This window comes from Pyxicephalus adspersus, chromosome 1 (assembly GCF_032062135.1).
Source record: "Pyxicephalus adspersus chromosome 1, UCB_Pads_2.0, whole genome shotgun sequence".
NCBI lineage: Eukaryota > Metazoa > Chordata > Amphibia > Anura > Pyxicephalidae > Pyxicephalus > Pyxicephalus adspersus.
This window is the reverse complement of record NC_092858.1, coordinates 78786490-78808888: the sequence shown is the minus strand read 5'-3', so window position 1 is coordinate 78808888 and position 22399 is coordinate 78786490. Positions and strand designations below refer to the sequence as shown.

Here is a 22399-nt window from a genome sequence, read left to right as displayed (position 1 = left end):
CCACTTTAGTTTTCCTTTAAAATAAAACAATCACCACCTTTATGGGACTTCACAACTAAAAGCTTATACCTTGCTGTTCCTAGCTTTCATTTTCTAAACTGCTCTATTATCAGTCCTCTTTCAGTGTTACTTAGATTGCCTGCCACCTCCTTCATGTTCTTATTGTCCAGTAAAGCTGCTCATCATCATATAGCTCATTACACTATTAAATTGTGTCCAAACATGTGTGTTGTGGGCTGCCAGGTCTGAGAGATCATCTATAAATATGAATATTTCTTTGAATATTTCTTTTGGCTTTTATTTGTTTGTCATGGGTTTTTCCTAAGCATGCTACAAATAGGGAAAAATCATAGTTGATATCAGTAATGATAACTCCCATTTTCTGTCTCTGACACCTTGCCATCTTCCTAACCTGGTTATACTAGAATGGATTCCCTTATGGTGATACACTCTTAGTCCCATTATCCTATTTGTAATATCAGCTATTGTGTCTCATTCCAGCCATGTATGCCAGGATCTACTTGCCAATTTTCTTGCTCTCCTTCCCTAGTCATATTTGTTATTTTGAGGACATGGTTTAAAAAATAAAATTCTCCAACTATATAAGCAATGATTTTTTGGCATTAAGATGAAATAGTATTTTCTGATAGTGGGTCATTAGGAATGATATCCTGCTAGCTGATGTATTACACAGCCAACTTGTGACCAATAACAGGTTAACCTAAGAAGAAAGCAATGAACCAACCACAGTTTGGCATCTCCAGCAACACTGACAGGGAAGAGAATACTTTGTGTAATGGGAGTTTTATACCACCTGGATAGAAATTTATGATTCATCTGACAACGATTCACAACGAATAGAAGTATAGGTCTCTCACCCTGTTCTGGTGAGAGGGAGTCCTCCAATTCCTGCCACCTCTGGGCAATATAAAATAGGAGAAAGGCTGGCTCATACTAAGATTGGCATAAGATTTCCTTAGAGCCTCCTCCAATGCATTAACTTAAAAAGCTGGTGGGTGGATGGGTGAAGGTCGTAAGAGTGGGCGTAGGTGGAATGGGACCGACTGCATGTAACGTCAGAATTCCAAAATGTTTGCGTTTATCGAAGGACTGTGAGATATCTAGTATGGCCCAAGCCCCTGTATGCCATGTTACAGAAATGTCTGCATTGGTGTGTGTACATCGGGGTCACCTGTGTTTCCTGCTCCCTCTAGTGGCCACGTTACAGAAATGTCTGTGCTTATACATCTGCCCTGGATAGGGGTAAGTAATGGCATTGCTTTTCTATTGAATCCAGCTGTTGTACATCTGTGCTAGAAATGGGTAGCTGTTGGCACTGCTGGGTTGAAGAACAATGTTGATGGCACCTCACTGCTGGAAAGGAAAAGGTCTTGCATCTTGTGAAAGTTCTAATGCATTTTTCTATTTTGTTGATCCAGTAGTATCACTGAGCAAAGAAAAAAAAGGTGATGGTGCCGTTTTAGAAATGTAGAGATAGAAGAACTATCTGTTGAGGTTAGCAGTAGGGCTCATAGGACTGTCCTGATGCTTTGTTGGACATGGACACCGCCTTGATGGTACAGGGGGTGCTGAGAAGTTCCTGGCTTTGCCCAGAAAGAAGAGAGCTAGAGTTATGAAATAACACATTTATACAACATATTCCCCCTGAGACTGATGCACTTAGTTGAGCGTAGTTGCAGCTTTTCTAGACCGTTCAAATAAAAGTCATTTGGTTGGGCCGCAAACCAGCTCTCAGCAGCAACTTTGACGTCAGAAATGTCCTCAAAACGTTGCCCTCAAATGTCCTCAAAAACTGCTTTGGATGCTTCAACTCGTTCCTTCTTCTGATCACTGTTCTAACATTTCGGCACCCACTTGGCTGAAAGTTTGCGCATGTCTAGGATAGTGGTGATAACAAACCCAACACGCTCCCGTGAGATGTCAAGTATCTGGACTATCTTTTTTGCTTAAATTCGCCGGTCCTCAATATTCAGCTCATGGACAGCATCGCAGGTTGAGTTTGGGGGGCGCCCACTGCGGAGCTCATCTTCAACGGTGAAATCCCCAGTTTTGAAACGAGATATCCAGGTTTTGACAGTGCTGTCTCAGTGTGAATGTCCTTTGCTGACTTTCCCTTGAGAAACAAAAACTTCATGACGGCCCGTAACTCCAATGATGCGAAACTCGCTTGTGCCTCTGCCATCACAGCTTCTCACTAAAAGAAAAAACAGTTTTAAGAATGGGCAAAACCTGTGGGTGCCCAATGTAACCATTCAACCCATGTTTTCTTCCACAATGGGTAAAATCGATGAGTATTTATTTTACCAACAAAGTAAAAATGATTTTTCCATAAAACCCCTCTTATACAGTCATGCAGGTAGATTGTGTACAAAAGCTGTGTGATATTGTCAGTCAGTGCTGATTTTTACACATTTTAAAATACAATTGGCACCCACAAATAATGAAAAACATGAATTATGGCAACTCTACATAAATCTAAGTCAATTTGTATTAGAAAGACTCATCTGGAAGGTGTACTTTATATAAGGCAGGCAACAAATGACAGGTCAGCATTATTGCCAGTGTTGTCCCTGTAGCTAATGGTTCTTATTACTGACTTACAATGCCTTCTTCAGCTCTGTGTTCCTGTGTGGAGGCTGCCATCTTGGTGGATGGAAGACTTCTTTTTTTCCTTTCTTTTAGGAACTTCCAGCAAAGAGCACATTTCTCAGCACTGTATCACTACGTCTCCTTCCCAATATCTTCATACTAGCAATGCCTTAGATATCATCCTTAATATTTACAGCTATTAGAATTTAGGCACAGGCACCTTCATTTCATTTTTTTTCTGTTTTACAGGAGACATATAAATCAGGTTGGTCTATACTTAGGTGCTCTTATAAGTGTACCTTATATAATAGCAAATTTTCACCTTTTGAAGAAAGGTCACTTTTTAAAATCAAAGCAAAATACTTGTGGAGAAACCTCAAATATGTCCATCAAACCACAGTATTTTGCTTTGTGATGGATTCCCTTGACAATTTTGTGTGCTATGTGTAGTTATTTTCTTACCAACTATTTGCCTTTTCTAATAACAGGTGAGACTGGGTCTGGCAAAACAACTCAGGTTCCACAGTATTTTTACGAGGCCAGTATTGGGCGTCAAGGTATCATTGGAATTACCCAGCCTCGTCGAGTGGCTGCTATATCTCTTGCCACCAGAGTGTCAGAAGAGAGAAAGACTGAGCTTGGTAAACTGGTAAGCCGTCTTCCTGAATTGTATTATTTGAGTTTGTGATATTAAAGTAAACTAGTGAACAAAATAAAGCTGTTTTCCTGCTGCTCACTTTTGGCCCATCACTGTGATGAGTTGCTTCACTAGCCAAATAGCATTACCTAGAATTGGCACGCAATGAACTTAAAGCTAATTTGATCACCTGGAGGAGGTGCAAGCTGTTTGATGCTACTTACTCAAGTTCAGATTTGTCAGATTGTGTATATTGTTTTTGTTACTGATAACTGTCGTCTATATAACACTCGAGGGCGTAGAAGGAAGCGCCTGAATAGCACTTGGCAGTTCTGGCCAAACATCCAGGTTTTGATTTCACTTGGTTAACAGTCACGCTGTTCCCAAGCACTCCCTTTTAAAAACACATTTCCTAAAAGCATTTACTTCTATTTTGCTTTTCCCCAAGTACTTGGCAGCAAGCACTGTCTCTTTTTTTTGTCACTGCTGCAATATAAACACTTTCCCTGACCAAAGAAAATGGGGACCTGGGGCTTGGCTAATTGTGCACGTCTTTCATAGAGGGCTGCACTGAAGTAATTTATAACTTTGTCTGGAGCCCTCTGTATATAACACAGATAGGCATGTCAATGGGGTAGTCTGTCATTGGATGATCCTGAGCATGGGCAGTTTTGCCCGAGTTTGAAAAATCTTGGGTCGGAAATGGCTCTAATTGGAACCATCAACCTAATACTATTCCTGTCAATGGAGGAGAGGCACCACTTCTTTTTTAATGTGCCCCAAAGTTTTTAATACATTGCTTGTGTGAGGGACACTTCCAAGGCATTAATTTTCATGTATACCAATTCTCAGGTTGGTTTTACTGTTCGTTTTGAAGATGTTACATCAGAGGAAACAAAACTTAAATTCCTCACAGATGGCATGTTACTGCGTGAGGCAATTGGAGACCCACTTCTGCGCAAGTATAGTGTCATCATCCTGGATGAAGCTCATGAGAGGACAGTGCACACTGATGTGCTGTTTGGGGTGGTCAAAATGGCACAAAAGAAGAGAAAGGAGCTTGGGAAATTACCATTAAAAGTAAGTTCTTGAGCTTAATTCAATGAGTTACAAAGCCTACAATGAATGTGCTTGTGTAATTGTTTTTTCAATAAAGAATAATAACAAAGAACGGTGTTACTTAAAATCAATTACATTTAGTGTTTTTTTTTTTTCTTAGTCCTTCTGTGTTCTTAGTATGGTATCACAATCCCCTGGATTTTCTTGTCTTTCTTTATAGATCATAATTATGTCTGCCACAATGGATGTTGATCTGTTCTCAGAGTATTTTAATGGGGCTCCTGTCCTCTATCTAGAAGGTAGGCAGCATCCCATCCAGGTCTTCTACACCAAACAGTCCCAAAGTGATTACCTCCAAGCCGCACTGGTTACAGTCTTCCAAATCCATCAGGTAATATGATAAAATGCGACTGCTTAATGTATTGTTTATTGTCATGATTATGTTTTAAAATCTGCTGTCTGGTGACTTCTGGGTTCCTTGGACATGTGTATTATGCCAAAGGAAAGGCTTTCACGTGTAAATATACCAAGCATTATTATTTAATTTATAACATACCAGGGGTTGCTGAGAAGATCCTGGGTTTGCCCAGAAGGAAGAGAGCCAGAGTTATAAAATAACACATTTAGATAACATCCCCCCCCCCCCGAGACTGATGCACTTGGTACTACAGCTTTTCTAGACCGTTCAAATAAAAGTCCTTCAGTTGGGCCCCTTCAGGTATTTCTTCAAATTCGGGAACAGATAATAGTCTGAAGGGGCCAGGTCTGGTGAGCAGGGGGGATGGTGGACCAATTTGAAACCCAGGGTGTTTAATTTGGCAGCCACAATGTTGGACATGTGCACAGGTGCATTGTCCTGCAAAAAAAGGATCCTTTTGGTCAACTTTCCACAGTGTTTCGTCTTAATTGCCTCCAGCTGGTCCAGGAGGTTAGCATAGTACTGTCCAGTGATACTAGAGCCCTGAGGTAGGTAGTCCACCAACAGAATACCGTCTTTGTCCCAGAAAACTGACGCCTTGAATTTTTTGGCTGATTTCTGGGTTTGGAACTTCTTCGGCCACGGGGACCCGCTGTGGCGCGATTCCTTTGACTGTTCCTTGGTTTCAGGATCATAGATGTGGAGTCAGGTTTCACCCTCAGTCACTAACCTAGCCAAAAAGTCCTGTGCAGCTTTAAAATGGGACAAAACGGCTTTGGATGCTTTAACTCGTTCCTTCTTCTGATCACTGTTCAAACATTTCAGCACCCACTTCGCTGAAAGCTTACGGATGTCTAGGATAGTGGTGATAAGAAACCCAACACGCTCCCATGAGATGTCAGGTATCTGGGCTATCTTTTTAGCGGATATTCGCCGGTCCTCAATAATCAGCTCATGGACAGCATCGCAGGTTGCCGGGTCATTTGGGGTTTGGGGGCGCCCACTGAGGGGCTCATCTTCAACAGTGAAATGCCCAGTCTTGAAACGAGATATCCAGGTTTGACAGTGCTGTAGGAAGGACAATTCTCCCCCAGTGTTTGTGACATCTCAGTGTGAATGTCCTTTGCTGACTTTCCCTGGAGAAACAAAAACCTCATGAGGGCCCGTAACTCCAACAATGTGAAACCTGCTTGTGCCTCTGCCATCACAGCTTCTCACTAAAAGAAAAAACAGTTTTTGGAATCCCAAGGACCTGATATTTGCACATTTGATATTTGTTACATACTAAGATATTAGGCTGTCATATGCCCCCACACCCATTTTTCTATTTCCTCTGGAAGGGGGCAAAGCCAAGAACTTCTCAGCACTCCCTCGTATGTCAGTGGTTCTACTGTTTCCTGTAGGCTTGTTCATATAATATTTTTATGTTGCTTGCAATAATGAAATGTTAATTCTTATAGGAGGCCCCACCTTCCCATGACATACTGGTGTTTCTGACTGGTCAGGAAGAAATTGAAGCAATGACCAAGACATGCAGAGACATAGCAAAACACCTTCCAGATGCCTGTCCACAGATGACAGTAATGCCTCTTTATGCTTCTTTACCACACTCTCAGCAACTCCGAGTATTTCAGAATGCACCCAGGGTAAGTCAAAAGCCACAGTCATGAACATGTACCTGTTAGCCTGCATTTGGTAGTATCTGAGCACAGAATAGACAGAATGCATAACTTCAGGCTAGGTAAAGCACTGTGGAAAGTAAACAATCTAGTTGATTTCCAAATTGTTTGTTTCAGTTTTTTTGGTCATTCATAAACTGGATTCTTTTTATTTTATATTTTTTTTTTTATATCTTTCAGGATCACCGCAAGGTTATTCTTTCAACCAACATTGCAGAGACATCTATCACTATAACAGGGATCAAATATGTGGTAGATACTGGCATGGTGAAAGCAAAGAAATACAACCCAGGTATGGAATATATGTTAACAATCTGTAAGAGTGGAATAGTAGTGTACTTCCTTAATCTAATAAAAGCCAAATTCTATTCAGCACCTTAATTTAACTTCTCTTTCTCGCTTCCCCTTGTGTAGAGTCTCCCATGTCATTTTTTAATTACCTTGACCCTGGGTAATTTCGTTTTAGCCCCTGTGACGTCATTACAGGGGCTGCAAAGGATCTGTCCTTGGGAGCCAGTAGTCCTAAGTATCTACCTCTCATACGCAGGGAGGGACTGTATAAGTGTGAGGAAGACAGGCGGGGGATTTTTCTATGGTTCTCACAGCTTAGCTTTATGCATCTGTTTGATGTTTCCGGGATAAGAACTGGAATTTTAGCAGCAGTGTGTGAAAGGCGTTAAGGAGGGTGTTCACCATTACCAGCAGGGTTATTCCAGGACCAAACAGTTATACTTATAAAGTGGAGTACATTTCTGCTGTACAGCAAAGTCTAGTTTAAAGCTGCAGGTTTAATGAATCACAAACAATTCACTACATCATGAGTGCATTAGCTAAACTAATGAAAAAATATCTCTATATTGATTCTTCAGTGGAAAAAGGAAATTAACTGCTATTATAGTAATAAGTGCTGTTTTACAGTTGAAGTCCGATACATTTTATTTATTTTACCTGTATCCTAAATTGTTTTAAGGTGTGAGCCCTAAAAAAAGTTGGTGACACCAACTGATAAAGTGATTCTTTAAAAAGCAACTGGTCTAGTAGTTTGCTAAATCAAGACTTTTAAGAGAAGGCCTAGAAATGACTTTGATTTGTGCTCAACCCGGGTGGGAAGAAATTGTAGGTGGGTGGCAGCCCCTGTATTGTGACCAAACTCTTTAGTAACCACCAAAAATAGCCGGGTGGGTGCTGAAATGTGCCGGGTGGTGCGCCCAGCTAAAAGGGCCTGGGGAGAACCCTGCTGTTATTCCTTTTTAATCCATATGTGCACCAATGACCTTCAGAAGCTTTCATCTTTGAGTTATTACATGTCACAGACACAGGACACATGTTCAGGGCCTGGAAACAAATAGTATTTTCCATTTGATCTTTTCGTAGACAGTGGTCTTGAAGTGCTTGCAGTGCAAAAGATATCAAAAGCCCAGGCCTGGCAACGAACAGGAAGAGCAGGTAGAGAGGACAGTGGAATTTGCTACAGACTTTTTACAGAAGATGAGTTTGAGAAGCTTGAGAAAATGACTGTACCAGAAATACAAAGGTAAGCTGGTATATTCATTTACAGCTATGTATTGATTTGATTCAGGATTAACTGTAGGTTTTATTTTGGCAAATTTAATTTTACGATATTAATATTTTTGCTATTGGCTGGCTTAACACGTTTCAGGTTTTTTGAGTACATAATTCCTATTTATGGGCCTTGAACAGTGTATCGATGGGGGATTTTTCTTAATTATTACAAGAGTTGATTTATTAAATATAATATTTAAAGCCTGAAAAGAGAAATTTTTATACAATAAAGCATTAAAGGGACTGTTTCCTAAATCAACTTAAAATAGAAAAAAAAGTCACCACTGCATTGCTGAGAATACCATGGCTTGAGGTTTTTGGGGAAACCAACACTTCTAGGAGTGTCAGCCTCCTTTGCCTCCTTCTTCTCTCACTGGAAACTTTTGTTAGTTTTTTGATAACACTGGTAGCAGGACAGGTAAATATTTATTAGGCAAGATATTCATGAGTACTGTTTTTTTTCTGATTATTGTTGTGTTTTATGCACAGGTGTAATCTGGCCAGTGTAATGCTGCAACTGCTTGTGCTGAGAGTTCCAAACATTCTTACATTTGACTTTATGTCCAAGCCCTCTCCAGGTTTGTGCAACATATTTAAAACTAGATTAATTATATATATATATATATATATATTATATAAATATATATATAATTTCCTATGATTTGTGAAAACTTTAAAGTGAGCTTGTACATCATTTTGAACTTCAATTCATCTTTACTCTGTAACCAGAGCCTGAGCTATGATTCCATCCCTAAGCTCTGTCAACTGCCATTGTATTTTCCAGTGTGATTTCCTTTCACTAGGCAGGAGGAGCAGTAGGGGGGGTTAAAGTAGCACAGAATGGCAAGCATCACGAAGTGTGGGGAAGGTGGTTTGCCTCTAGGAGCTTTCTGTGATCAGGATGCATCACTTGTGCAAGGTGGTGTGCGCTCCACTGTGGAAATATCTTAGTTGCTTTAGCCTTGTGCTGAAATTTTTTACCATATTTCAGGTTGCACAAACAAGGTTGACTTATGAACATCCTAGATGTCCAATTTTTTTGGGATGGAATAGAGAATATAATTACTTATGGATAGGGGTGAATCGTCAGTGTTTCACCTTGGTTTTAAAATATTAGTGTAGATGTAAAATTATGTTAAAAGTGTCACTAGTTTATCCTAATTTGATGATCTTATTTCAGACTCTATACGTGCTGCTATTGATCAGCTGGATCTTCTAGGTGCAATTGAGAGAAAAGATAACCAGATCGTCCTCACACCTTTAGGGAGAAAGATGGCTGCTTTCCCTTTGGAGCCACGATTTTCAAAGGTAACTCCCTAAATGTCTACCAATGTGCTGTATATAGAACTTGCATCATATTTATTAAGAAAATTCCTGTAGACCAATCCTGTTTACAGTATGGCCATTTCCTATCACTATGATTGAGCTCATGCTTTTACAATCATGGTATGCTCCTTTGGTGCATTGCAGGTGAAACTTAATAAATCACTTAGAAACAAAGAGGAATTTTCAGAGCTAATTATGGTGTATAGAACATTGATGTCAGGAAAAAAAATATTTGAAAATGCATGTCAGATATAATTTTAGGAAACAAATATAGAAACATTCACAATAATTGTCAATTTGTGGTATAATGATAGAATAAAAATAATTCTTATTTCCTTTTCAGACTATTCTTCTTTCACCAAAATTTCATTGTACAGAAGAGATCCTGACTATTGTAGCTCTGCTATCCGTGGATAGTGTTCTCCATAACCCTCCTGCCAAACGGGATGAAGTACAGGCAGCTCGCAAGAAGTTCATCTCAAGTGAGGGGGACCATATCACCTTACTCAATATTTATCGTGCGTTCAAAAACTTGGGCAAAAATAAGGCAAGTGTCACTTGTTATCAATGGCTAAATTTTATGATTGACTTTTTTTTTGAAAAGCAGACTAAAAGTCAAGATCAGATTTCTTTATAGCTCGCAAAGGCAATAACACGTTTTTGGGTACAAACAAATGTTCCTTAGTATCAGTACCATCTAGCTGGGTCTTTATCGCTGTTCCTGCACAGTTTTGTGCATGTGTGATAATGGAATAATGTACTTGAAGCATTAATTTGGGTTAGTACACATAGCACTAAACTGCTAGTTTAGTAGGGTTACCATTGGGCTCACTCTCCTAACGATCATTTCTAGATTTACTGACAAAGAAATTTTGATCTTTGGGTATAATACATAGTAACAGTATATGTTACAGTTTTTTCAAACTCTTGTAGAAAATGTTTGTTCTAATATTTATGTAATTATTTTTTACAATGTATTTACCCTAATGTTGAAATAAACTTCAAAAAATTGCAAGCAATTCTTTATTTCAGAAGAGACAGGAGACTAAACTCATCTCCTCTTGTTTAGTTGTCATCGTCTTCAACTGGTTCTCTTCCAGGTTTGTGATCTTTGCTCATCCTGATTGGCCAAGTTGGAATGACGTAACTCTTGTGCTTGCACATTCATTCATTCCTGGCAGTAGGATTGTACACTGAGCTGAATCTACATTAAAGAAATGAATATGAATATGCATTTCCTGCCCACCCAACTGCAATAAAGCATCTACCTGTTTATAACTTTTGATATTTAGGTTTAGTTCTGCTGTAACATAAATCCTGTAATAAAATTTCCAGGAGAGTTTGATGAAAGAGTCCATGTGCAGAAATTATCTTTATTGGACAACAGTAGAGTTCTCTGGATAAGCAACATATTAGACGTAACATCCTTGTGCTAATATCCTGATTTCTGTATTCTTCTTTGTTTTTGTCAGAATGCTATTGGATTTGTTACTTGTTAATAAGAAAAAAACTGTAATATTTAAAAAACAATAGACCTACAGATATAGGCAGCTGAAATAATATATTGATTGCAACCTTTCTTGAAGTCAATATGTGGTCCCTCGTCCTCTGCAAGCTCCTTGTTGAGCTTTTTTTTAGCCTAACTGACCAACCAGGATGCTCAGAAGGTAGAAGTAAGGTTGATTTTTCAGGAAGAAATTTTTTATGCTACTACTTTTAATATCCCTGGGTGTTCTGATCTTTTTACTGTACCTTTCCCTTAGTGAGTTAAGGTAAAGTCTACATATTTTGCTACCATATCTTTTTAAATGCTTGTGTTTGTGATATTTATGTGTATGTATATATGTATTGTTTTTTTATCTTAGGAATGGTGTCGTGAAAATTTCGTTAATGGTAGAAATATGATGTTGGTATCAGAGGTTCGTGCTCAGCTCAGGGACATTTGTATAAAGGTATTACTGTCATTAATTCTCTACCATCTTTATGTTTAATACACTGCCACCAATGCCCTGGTCCTTTTCACTAACATGTAATGGTCTGTATTTCCAACTTCCAGTTCTTATCACTCAAACCTGCAAACGAACAAAAGCAGTTTAATCTAGTTAATAAATTATTACACATGTTTATAAATACAATAGGCAAAAAAAGGGGGGGGGAATTGGCTTATTTAAAGGGTATCTAAACCTAAAAACAAAATGTAATATATTGCAGGTTAGCAGTCCCTAGATGTGATGGTTGCATTAGTTTTCTTTTTGCAGGCTTCTTTATTTTTATTATAGCACACTTTCCTGTCTCTGGGTGGCTACACTTCTTTTTACATTGTGGAGGAGGCTATGGTTATCACACAGACTGGACATCAAATGTGTCTGCCTCTGTTCATCTCCAAGATTGTTTGTCTTTTCTTTTCAGCTCAGAGGAAGTAATAAGTACATTTATATTACATTTTTGTTTTGGTGTTTAAATTCACAATCTCATAAGGCATAAAGACTATTTTCCTGCAATATATTTGTGCAGAAGTTGATTGTGCATGTAGATTTACTACCTAAAAGAGAAATATTTACATTTATGAAAAGTACATATTGTAGCGACATGTATTTGTAAAAATGTGCACAAGTGTTCTTTTCAAATGCTGCATTTGAATGGTCAATACGGCTTTTGACAAGAAAAGGCTGCATTGATTTCCTTTACCTGCTGTTCAAATGCACCTCAGTAGGACACAATGCTTCTGAAGAACCGCTAACTGTACAAACACAGTCTGAAAACTTCCATGAGCATTACACAGTGAAGGCAGGGTACACACAACATTTTAATCACTGGAAACTATCTTTCATTATTGTTTCCAGTGACAGATGAATGAACAAGCATTGTATACACAGGGTCCTTTCTAATCTATGGGGAGGGGAGGGAGGACGAGCAAGCGGTAACACTCTCCTTCCCTATCAATCATTCATGACATCTGTGGGCACTTTTCTTAACACAGACAAACTTCTTTTTTTTTTTTCTTTTTAATCCACAGATGTCCATGCCATTAGAGTCCTCACGAACTGACTCACGTAATATCCGACAATGCCTAGCTCATGGCCTGTTGATGAATGCTGCTGAGCTGCAACCAGACGGAACATATACCACGGTGGAGACGCATCAGCCTGTTGCCATACATCCTTCCTCTGTACTTTTTCACTGCAAACCTGCCTGTGTAATTTTCAATGAGCTCCTTCATACATCTAAGTGTTATATGAGAGACCTGTGAGTGGTAGATGCTGATTGGCTATTTGAAGCTGCCCCAGAATATTTTAGGAGAAAATTAAAATCTGCTAAAAATTAATCCACTCTAAAACATTTATTGTATTTCTGGATGGTGTAGTAATAGAATGATAGCAGCGAATATCCTAAATTTTAGCAAACTTAGAGTTTGATATAAATAAAGTTTAAATTGGACTTATGGGAATGCCATTCCCTGCTGGTCATATCCATCAATGCCCAACATACATATGATATTCTTGTGTGAATCTTTTATATTTTTTAGATATTCTATTAATATTAGAATTATCTTTTCACATATGCTTGTAAACTAGATCTGTAAACCACTAGAGGACTGTGTAATATCTGCTGCATTATAAACATCAAATTACATTATATGAAATGTAACATTTCTGAAGTTCCTTTACTGTAATTGAACTGAATTTTGTTAGGGAGCCTGGATAGAAAAAATTCTGTTTCAATTAAACTTAGTGAGCAGTCACCACCATGAGAGCAGGTAGAAACCTGAGCTTTCATTATTAAGTACCATGTACTAGTATTTTCACATTTTTGTTATTATTTTTATATATATAGCTCTGTAAAGAAGGAATGACTATATTAAATCAGCAGTGCTGTGTATTAGTCGCGTAGCTTTTATAAATATTACCAACTTCTTTAATCAGACTTGGGGTAAATTTATAAACCACCTGCATAGTAAATCCTTCATTGAAAGGGCTTGAGAATTGAGATGGAGAAATGTACTTGCAGGGTAAGTGAAGATGTAATAAAACGTGCTTGAAAGGTATTAGGTTACATTGGGTGAATGTACTACATACAAAGGGCCTGATTTAATAAAGCTCCAAGGTCGGGGAGGATACACTTTCATCAGTGAAGCTGGGTGATCCAGCAAACCTGGAATGGATTTCTTCTAAGTTATTTGCTAGCAAATGTTTTTAATCCAGACATCCGGCCATCTCACAGGTGCGCCGCGGCTCTGGCCAGTTCACTCCCCCCCAGCGGGGTCAGGGGAAGGATCCTGCTTGGAGGGGGCGCACGGGCCAGAGTCACGTACCATGTCCCCCGTGCAGATCTCAGGGTCATGGGCGGGTTGTGTCTCTGAATCATCAATGTTTTTAATCTTGTACCAGATCCATTCCAGGTTTGCTGGATCACCCAGCTTTTCTGAAGAAAGTGTATCCTCTCCAGCTTCCCAGAGTTTTTATAAATCAGGCCTAAAGTGAACAGTGACATTGTTCTGAAGGTTATACACTGCAAACCCATCCCAGCTGACACACACCATATGATCATACCCTTTGTTGTCTTTTCCTCAACTAAGGTATACAGTGGTGCATTCCTTTTGGCCAATTTTTGTTCGAATTGCAAACACATAGTAGTAAAAAAGATAAAGCATATTACAAGGCATGATCATTTCCACAGAATTAACGCTTTGTATGTAGTGCACTTCTCAGTACATCCGTCCATGTCTACTTAAGACCTGTCGGGTACATTGGCCCGTCTCTGATGACCTTTTAAGTAAACAACTTTTGTAAATATTCAGTTTTCATTTTAGTGCATAGAAACATCGGTTTATCAGCTATATAAACATATTATATAACAGAACATTTCTAAATATAAATAATTATTTATATATATAAATATATATATACATATATATATATATATATATATATATATATATCTCAGATGATTTCTTGTTCTTTTCAGCCACTTCAGTTTCTGCTAGACAGCATAGCCAGCTTCGTGACCTCTCTTTTTCTTATGACTAAGTAAGCATTGCTTGGTCATTAACACCCATCCTGTTGACGCTGAGGAAGAAGCATCACACTGATGAGACCCCTTCTGTCAATAGGCTTATAGAGTTAGATTGACAGCATCATACATTGCAGTAGAACCCAGGTGGCTCACACTACTGGCATTGTGTAGGTTAGTGTGAGTTCTGCTGTGCCGGGCATCTCACAAAGCTGATTTAGCATAAAATCAATGGATTTATTTAAGAATACTTTATAGGTTTTTAGTGGCTATATACCAAGAGCAAATCAGATTTATATCAGCTATATAGCTGTATATTTCTATTTATTGTGTCAACATCAGGGGTGAACATGGAGAGGTGCAAATCTGTGCTTGTGCACAAGAGCCCTGGGCCTTCCCCAGCCAATGGGGGCAGTCCGAAGTCAGGTCTGCACAGGGACCCATTGTTGGCTACGTCTGCCCCAGGCAGGCATTTATATTTCCTTACTAGTACACACCGCTGCTATTGTAGGTGCTGCATAATAAAATAAAGGTTGCTTGATTATAAGGGACCACTATTATTGTCCAGTAACAGGTAACTAGTAGTTTTATTCTTTATATTCTAAATACAATACTTTAGAAGTATTGCATTTCAGCACGACTTAGTAAAACCCAGTTATACATACACAATAAAACCATTGGTGACTTTCTTTTTTAAAGAGTATGTCTTGTAAGAGATATTCCTCACTGTTTTGTGCTTGCAAGATGATTGCTTGTTCTAGCTAAAATTACTGTGCACAGCTAATGAAGCACAGTGTCATAAACATTTATATATTCATATGTTTCTCTCTTTTAGGTGCAATCTTTTTTAAATCTGACCTTTTATTAGAGATTCACATATATGCCTGTTTTAAGGAATAAAATATTTCTAAAGAGAGTATGTGTGCCTTGTAATGCAGAAAAAAACAGATCATTTAATGCAGACTGCTCAGGGATGAATGTCAAGTTCCTGGTATTATTACAACAGATAATACTTCTGTATACATATATTATCAATATTAATATGTCCACATATCCACATTACTATTGTACCTTTTAAATATTGGATATAAATGGTTGTTTGTTAGTTTTTAGGATTTCCTAGGTGCAATATGACATATTTGCTGCTATAATGTGGGCAAGTGTAAAAGGTAAAGTGTTGTCAAATAAATGCAGCATGGTAACAGAGAACCAGATTATGTGAATCAGCGAGGGAATCTCCTAACAAGGTGAAAAGTGACTTTATAAAGAACACAGTTTAAATCCCACAGAACAGGGAGAATTGTAATAGGAGAGATGTAAGGTGACCTTCACATCATTTGTAGGGGTAGGTGCTGCCTACTTTTTAGCAAGTCAGTGTCTGACCCTCCTGAAGGTGGCAGCATAGCACACATGGGGAAATAATGAGGAGTGGTGACCTCTAATGACCTCATCATACAATCATCCCAGCAATACATTATCATGGTGTGATGGAGGAGTAGAGGGGGCTGCTTATATTTGACATTGCTCTGAAGGTTATACACTACAAGCCCATCCCAGCGGACACACAGCTTCTTAGTGAAGCATTTTGGGATGAGGATTCAGTTTAGGAGATACACTAGGAATGCTCTCATATACTAGCAGACTCGTCCTGACATTCTATATGAAAACTTTCTCTGTACATGAGCTGCTCCCTCCCCACCTCCAGCCTGCACTCCCCACCCCCCAGCGCTCCCCTATTGGCTGGCTGGCTGCTGTCGTGACTTCCGCTCATGACACTTCCGCCGGCTGAGGTGATAGTTCAGAGGTGTCACGGTGTCCTCTTGTCACACACGTGGGTCACGGCTGCACCATGCTCTCCTCTCTGTCCCGCTCCGTCTTCTCCGCTGCCGCCAGGGTGCTGGTGTCTCGGCCGCTGCCAGTGCTGGCCAGCCGGGGCCCGGGCCGCTCCTTGTGCCGCTCTCTCTGGGTCCATGGCGGGGCCAGCAGCGCTCTCAGGCCGACTTTCCTCAACCCACACCGAGGATTCCCGGCTGTGTCGTGCGGCTGCGGGGGATTACACACCGAGGGTGAGTGCAGGGCTGTCACTGCATGGATGGATGGATGGATGGAGGGAGGGGGCAGTGTACAGACATCAGGTGCGGACTGCCGGCTTCATCAGCGACGGAGACCCCGAGAGAAACCATTATACCCTCGCTACATGGCTCGCTACATGGCTACCATGTGCCCTCCGCTACATGACCACTGCTACATAGCCACTGCTACATACTCCCTGCTACATGGCCACCATTACATACACGTCGCTACATAACCATGGCTACATGGCCTCTGCTATTTGGCCACCATTACATACCCGCCGCTACATGGTCACCGTTAAATACCCGCTGCTACATGGCCACTGCTATATACCCACTGCTACATGGCCACCGCCATATACCTGCCGCTACATGGCCGCCGCCACATGGCCACTGCTATTTACCCGCCGCTACATGGCCACCGCTACATACCCGTTATATCCAGGGCACCCACAAATAAACATTTCCCTTACCAGAGAGAATAATACCCAGTATAGAATGACTGGACTACAGGTTGTATTGGGGTTAGTGGTAGAATCTCTCTCTCTCTCGGCCAGTCATGAAAGGACCCCTGTATATGTGGGGGACATAGGTGACGATAAATGATAAAACCATTACCTTGATAGGTTAGTTAGATTATCCCTTCAATGGGATATTTGCCAACCCTCATTACAAATCAGCATATATACAATAAAGAGAGCAGAAAAACAGAGAGGGTTTTTTTGGCAAAATTAGTGTGTATTATTCATAAAGTGAACTATAGATACAAAAACAAAGAAAACAATATCAGACCGTTGTTAGCTTAGTCCCAGTATTTAGGGATATTGTTTTAGACATCAATCACCTACTATGAATATTTTATGAATGTCTGGTAGGCATCCAAACTAACGCAAGGTGACAGTTTCCTGACGCTATGAGCGAAAAGACAGTGCTTTATTTGGTTGCTTGTAGCCTTTTTTACCTGACGCGTTTTGCCCTCGTTAGGCTTCCTTAGGGGTATAAGTGGGGGGACAGTCATGAAAGGACCCCTATATATATATATGTGTGGGTGGCAGTCATGAAAGGATATATATATATATATATATATATATATATATATATATATATATATATGTACACACACAGTCTTGAAAGGACATATATGTGGGTGTTAGAAGGGAAGTGCTCTGTTTACATTGGAGTGATGAAATGACCTCTAATACATTTGGAGGTCATTAGTGAAAGGACCCCTTATACATTGGGGTCAGTGATGAAAGATTCCTCTGCATATTGAGGGCTTGGTGGTGAACTAGCAACCCCTGACAACTCTAGGGTGGTCATTTAAATGACAGGGAATATAACATTCGATGTAGATGTGACCTCCCAGGGATGAAACCAATGAGAGGTGGAGGGAGGGGGTCATTCTGTACCCAGCAGTCTTTGGGGCATGTGTGTGTGTGTCACAGATGTATTGTGTTCTCCACATAATGAAATTGTTTTTGTGTATCTTTTGAATATTTCACAAAAGTGTTTTATGTGTAGCTAAATTAAATCTTGTGTTTTTAAGGAGACAAAGCCTTTGCAGAATTTTTGAGTGATGAAATCAAAGAAGAGAAAAAAATCCAAAAACACAAGAATCTCCCCAAAATGTCTGGCGGGTGGGAAATCGAAGTCCACGGAACAGAAGCCAAGCTGACCCGTAAAGTTTCTGGAGAGAAGTATGTACCCCGTATTACATTTTGTAATCTTCTGTTGGCAACTTTTTTTTCTTAGTCTGCATACACCAGTGCAATTTTTGTAGCTGTGAACAATCTTTTCTGATTTTTAGTGACAAAAAGTGACAGCTGAACCAATGAGTACTGTACTCACAGCAGTGTTCTATGGAGGGGGAATGAGTGAGCGGCACACTACTGTGCTTTCCTCTCCTGAATTGTATAGCTGTTCCCCATTGGTCATTCATGGATCTGTCCTGATGGATCCATGAATGGCATCAGGCAACCACTGTCAGATGAGCACGACTGGTTATATCGGGCAAGAATAATCTGACGTGTGTACATAGCCTTACATTTGCAACAAACTTTATAAGATTTCACTCCCTAAGATGATCTAATAGAGGACCTCCCCCCTCCTCTTCCCCTTGGCAAATTCTTGGTACATGAAGTATAAACAATGAGTGACCTCCCAAGGTGAAATAAATGTCTTATATAAGACATGTTATACCAGTTTATGGGATGGCAACAGCATCAATGTAGTTGGACCCTATACTGTCCCCTATAAAGTCATAAAAAGTTGTCTCCTCCTCCCTTTACCATTTATATATGTTTCTACAAGAGCTGAGATCAGATTTTTGGACATCTTCGATTTTCTAGGAGCTGGCAGGCCGTTTAGAGGCTTATAGGGCTCAGATAGTCATAATGCACCCCAAGCTATCATCACTTCGAACAAGAGTTCATTAACCTCTCTGGCGTTATTCCTGAGTGTGGCTCGGGGCTAATTTTCAGTGCCAAAAACGGTAACCCCAAGCCACACTCAGGGTGGAATTGCCAGGGAGTTTTAAAGACCTTCCTGGTTCCAGCAGTTCCCCCCCATCTGCTTGCCTAGGTGATGCCGGCCAGCATCTGCGTCCCCGGCCTGTGAACATTGGGGATGCCAGGCCAGGGGAAGCAGATGCCGGCCAGGTATCTGCTCGCAAGCTTTAGGCTGGAGGGCAGGACTGTGGGGCTGGTAGGCGGGACCAGGTGGGAAATTTAAAATGAGTAATTTTTAATATACCGCTTTTACGTTTAAAAATACTCATTATTCAGGCATGTGTTATGGTTATCGTTTAGTTTTTTGTGGCTGCAATACATTCTTTCAGCTGGAATGGCGATCTCCTTAAATTTTTATGTTTCAAGTGCCTGATTTGTAAAATAGAACATACAGTAGATGATGACCTGATCCGGACCAGATTTTATTTATATGTGCATGCATCTGTACATATATGTATGTACTTTATTGCTTTTGTTTAAACTTTGTAGGATAAGTGTGACGTTTAACACCAACAACAGCATTCCGCCATCCTTTGAAGAGGAATCTCAGGAAGGGCAGAAGGGGGAAGAAGAAGAAGTAAGATTGATTTTTAGATGCTTTTTTCCTTATTTTAACACATCATGGGATGTAGACATAGTAAGAAACTTAACATTTTTTTTGTTTCTTCTCCTACAGCCTGAACTAATTTCCACACCAAACTTTGTTGTAGAAGTTACAAATCTGGATAGCAATCAGACATTGGTTCTTGACTGCCACTATCCTGAAGATGAGGTAATGTTCCAGCTTCCCTTATAGAGCCACAGATTCTGAGCAATGATCATTGCTGAGCTATAATGATCATTCGTTATTATGACTGCCATTATTTGCGATGACAGTTGAAAATATCCATTTTTTTGGCAAACAGATAAATTGACTGCTGAAGGGGTATTACATTAGGCATACCACTTTGTCTTGCTGTATATAAAAGCAGCAACCTTCTCACACCTGTGTAGTGCTTTCCCCCATACATTAAAGATTCTACAATTGTTTGTGATGATCTGCTATGGTGTTGGAGGTGTGATTGATAGGGTAGGTGTACTTGTCTTCAGCCACTAATAAAGGGTGTAAACATAAAACGGTATTTAGTAGCAAGGTTGTGAGGTGGAAAGGTGGTGCCTGATAGATTTTTTTCTTTCTAATCATAATTTTGTGAATTAGGCACACCTTGACATTTCTATTTAGGTATCCATTATGAAATGGGGGGAGGGATTATCCAAGGTTACATTATTTAATATTGTAAACACATTTTTATGTACATTTTAGAACTATATTGTCTAGTAGTAGATGCATTGTACTGATACCATTTTTTTGTAAATGTTTTTTTCTGTTATGTTTAAGGTTGGACATGGTGAAGAAGAAGAGGAGAGTGACATTTTCACAATTCGAGAGGTTAGCTTCCAGCCCACTGGAGACACCGACTGGAAAGAGAACAGCTACACTCTTGGCACAGATTCCCTTGACTGGGTTGGTATTCATATATTTGGCTTGTTGTCATCATCGTCTTAAACTTTCCTTATAGAAATGCCTGTAATGTTCACTAACCTCTTCTCACATTGGTCACTTGAGCCACATCCTTTACCTAGGCTTTTACAAAACTGGAGTGTGTGCCTCTATTTCAGTATAAACTTTTGAACAAATTATTTCAAAGAAATTATTAATAATGTGTCTGGCAGTTATATACTTTAAGTGGTTTGTGAACATGTGTATGTTGGGCTCTTCTATACCTATTCAGCCATCAATGCAGAACCAATTCAAGAACTAGACATATTGCCCCGAGTCCTATGGCATCAGTTCATACCACAGTGCCATGTGTACTCATTTTAAGAGGGGTGGTAGTAAATGAAATGGGTGTGAGCAAGCTGTGAAAGTGGTCAGAATGTTCACAAATCCTTAATGTGCACTGAAATATGTCTTCTGTATTACATGACTATTACATTTTGTCAATTATATCTAACTTTATATGCGATACTTGCTTTTATTTTCAGGCCCTGTATGACCATTTGATGGATTTTCTGGCTGACCGTGGAATTGATAACACCTTTGCAGATGAACTGGTGGAACTGAGCACAGCACTAGAGCATCAAGAATACATCCGTTTCCTTGAAAATCTGAAATCTTTTATTAAATGTTAAAATGTGTTCAGATTTGTTTATAATGTAAATTCTATGCCATTTTCACAGTGAGAATGTGAAGATCCAAGGACTAGTGTTCACTGGAGATAATCACTTACGTGAACCTGTGAACATAGAAATGCAGGCAACGTCATGGCTGACTTTATTTTTCCAAAGGTGCCTGTCATCCTGTTCGTAATTTAATTCTCTGATGAGGTACTGACCTGGAACAAGCGTGCAGACAGTAAAGATTGAAAGGTGTGAATTCTGTTATTCATACTTGTTCCAAGTCAGTGGATGACTAGTTGGTAAAAGACAGTTTCTATTCTTACAGGTTCTCTATTAAGTTCTTCTGAGAGTACTGATGAAAAGAAGCATCCTGTAGCTTTTTTTATTTAGTTTTGCAGTATGTTCTGTCCAAGTTATGAAAACATCTGTCTGCCAATCTAAATCTGTATACGCAATTTTTTTTTGTACAAGTCCCAGTAAAATCCCAAACACTCTATTTAGTTTAGTGAGTTTATTTCTATGTCTGCCGTATGTTTGTATAGACCTTATGTAAAATATGAAAAGTTTGTAGTCTGCATATGAATCACTGATTTGTGGGTTGGTGTAGAATTTTAGAGGAAATACAGCCAATGGATCTTCCTACCTAAAACACACCACAAAAAAAAAAAAAAAGCATTTGCCAAGGAAAAGTGTTTTGCCAATCTTTTGCTTGTTTCCTGTGTGTTTATGCACAATAGCACTAAATGACATTAGTACCTTGAATGTATGCCGACATTGAAGCAGAACTCTGGGCAAGCTGCTAAATAGGCTGTGTTCCACAGTTTAGATACCTTTGCTAGGTTTTATTTTTTTTTTACATTTGGGAAGCTGTATCCTGCAAGCTTTTTTGTTTACAATGAATTGGCCCAATCATTCTTTTGTTATGAGAAGCAGCAATAAGAACTATATAGAAGTGCCCAATTTTACAGTGCTACAATTACATATAAAAACAAGGTATAAACCACTAGCCACATTTATTAAATTAACCTAAAACTTTGTTTATAAATAATGAAAAACATTAAATATTCTTAACTTATTTGAAACTATGTTGAAGGAAGATAATTGTGTAAAAGTGGGTTATCCTTCTAATACAAGATTTCATTCAAGACAGAATTCCACTTAAGCAAAATTCCCCTGTTTTTTTAACAAAGTTCTCTAACACTTTTTAGTGACTAGACCGTTGGAGTAAAAATGCCCTGGTGTCAGCAGTAAAACATGCTTTGTGTGTGTATTAAAGCAGCATAATAAAAGCTACACCGTAATAGTCACTACTGTAGTCACATATGAGCAATGTTTGGGGTTATACCGGTAGTTAATGC

General features: G+C 39.4%; 2 protein-coding genes across 4 annotated transcripts; both read left to right on the top strand.

Moving 5' to 3' along the window:
* Positions 1-1245: 1245 nt before the first annotated feature.
* Positions 1246-15349, top strand: DHX33 (DEAH-box helicase 33). 3 transcript variants are annotated; one of them, XM_072415588.1, is made up of 12 exons: positions 1246-3259; positions 4100-4327; positions 4527-4697; positions 6185-6370; positions 6584-6695; positions 7778-7937; positions 8456-8544; positions 9147-9274; positions 9636-9839; positions 10325-10392; positions 11158-11244; positions 12309-12445. In XM_072415588.1, exons 1-11 carry the CDS (start codon positions 3053-3055, stop codon positions 11195-11197), a joined length of 1593 nt encoding a protein of 530 aa, XP_072271689.1. In that variant the 5' UTR covers positions 1246-3052; the 3' UTR covers positions 11198-11244; positions 12309-12445. The 3 variants fall into 3 exon arrangements, 2 of the variants coding, with proteins under 2 accessions (XP_072271689.1, XP_072271675.1); XR_011921419.1 differs by having other exon boundaries at positions 10325-11244; positions 12309-12371; XM_072415574.1 differs by lacking the exon at positions 10325-10392 and having other exon boundaries at positions 12309-15349.
* A 712-nt stretch (positions 15350-16061) lies between these two features.
* Positions 16062-21537, top strand: C1QBP (complement C1q binding protein). Its single transcript, XM_072415562.1, has 6 exons — positions 16062-16368; positions 17921-18071; positions 19371-19458; positions 19558-19653; positions 20260-20385; positions 20907-21537. Exons 1-6 carry the CDS (start codon positions 16152-16154, stop codon positions 21051-21053), a joined length of 825 nt encoding a protein of 274 aa, XP_072271663.1. The 5' UTR covers positions 16062-16151; the 3' UTR covers positions 21054-21537.
* Positions 21538-22399: the final 862 nt, after the last annotated feature.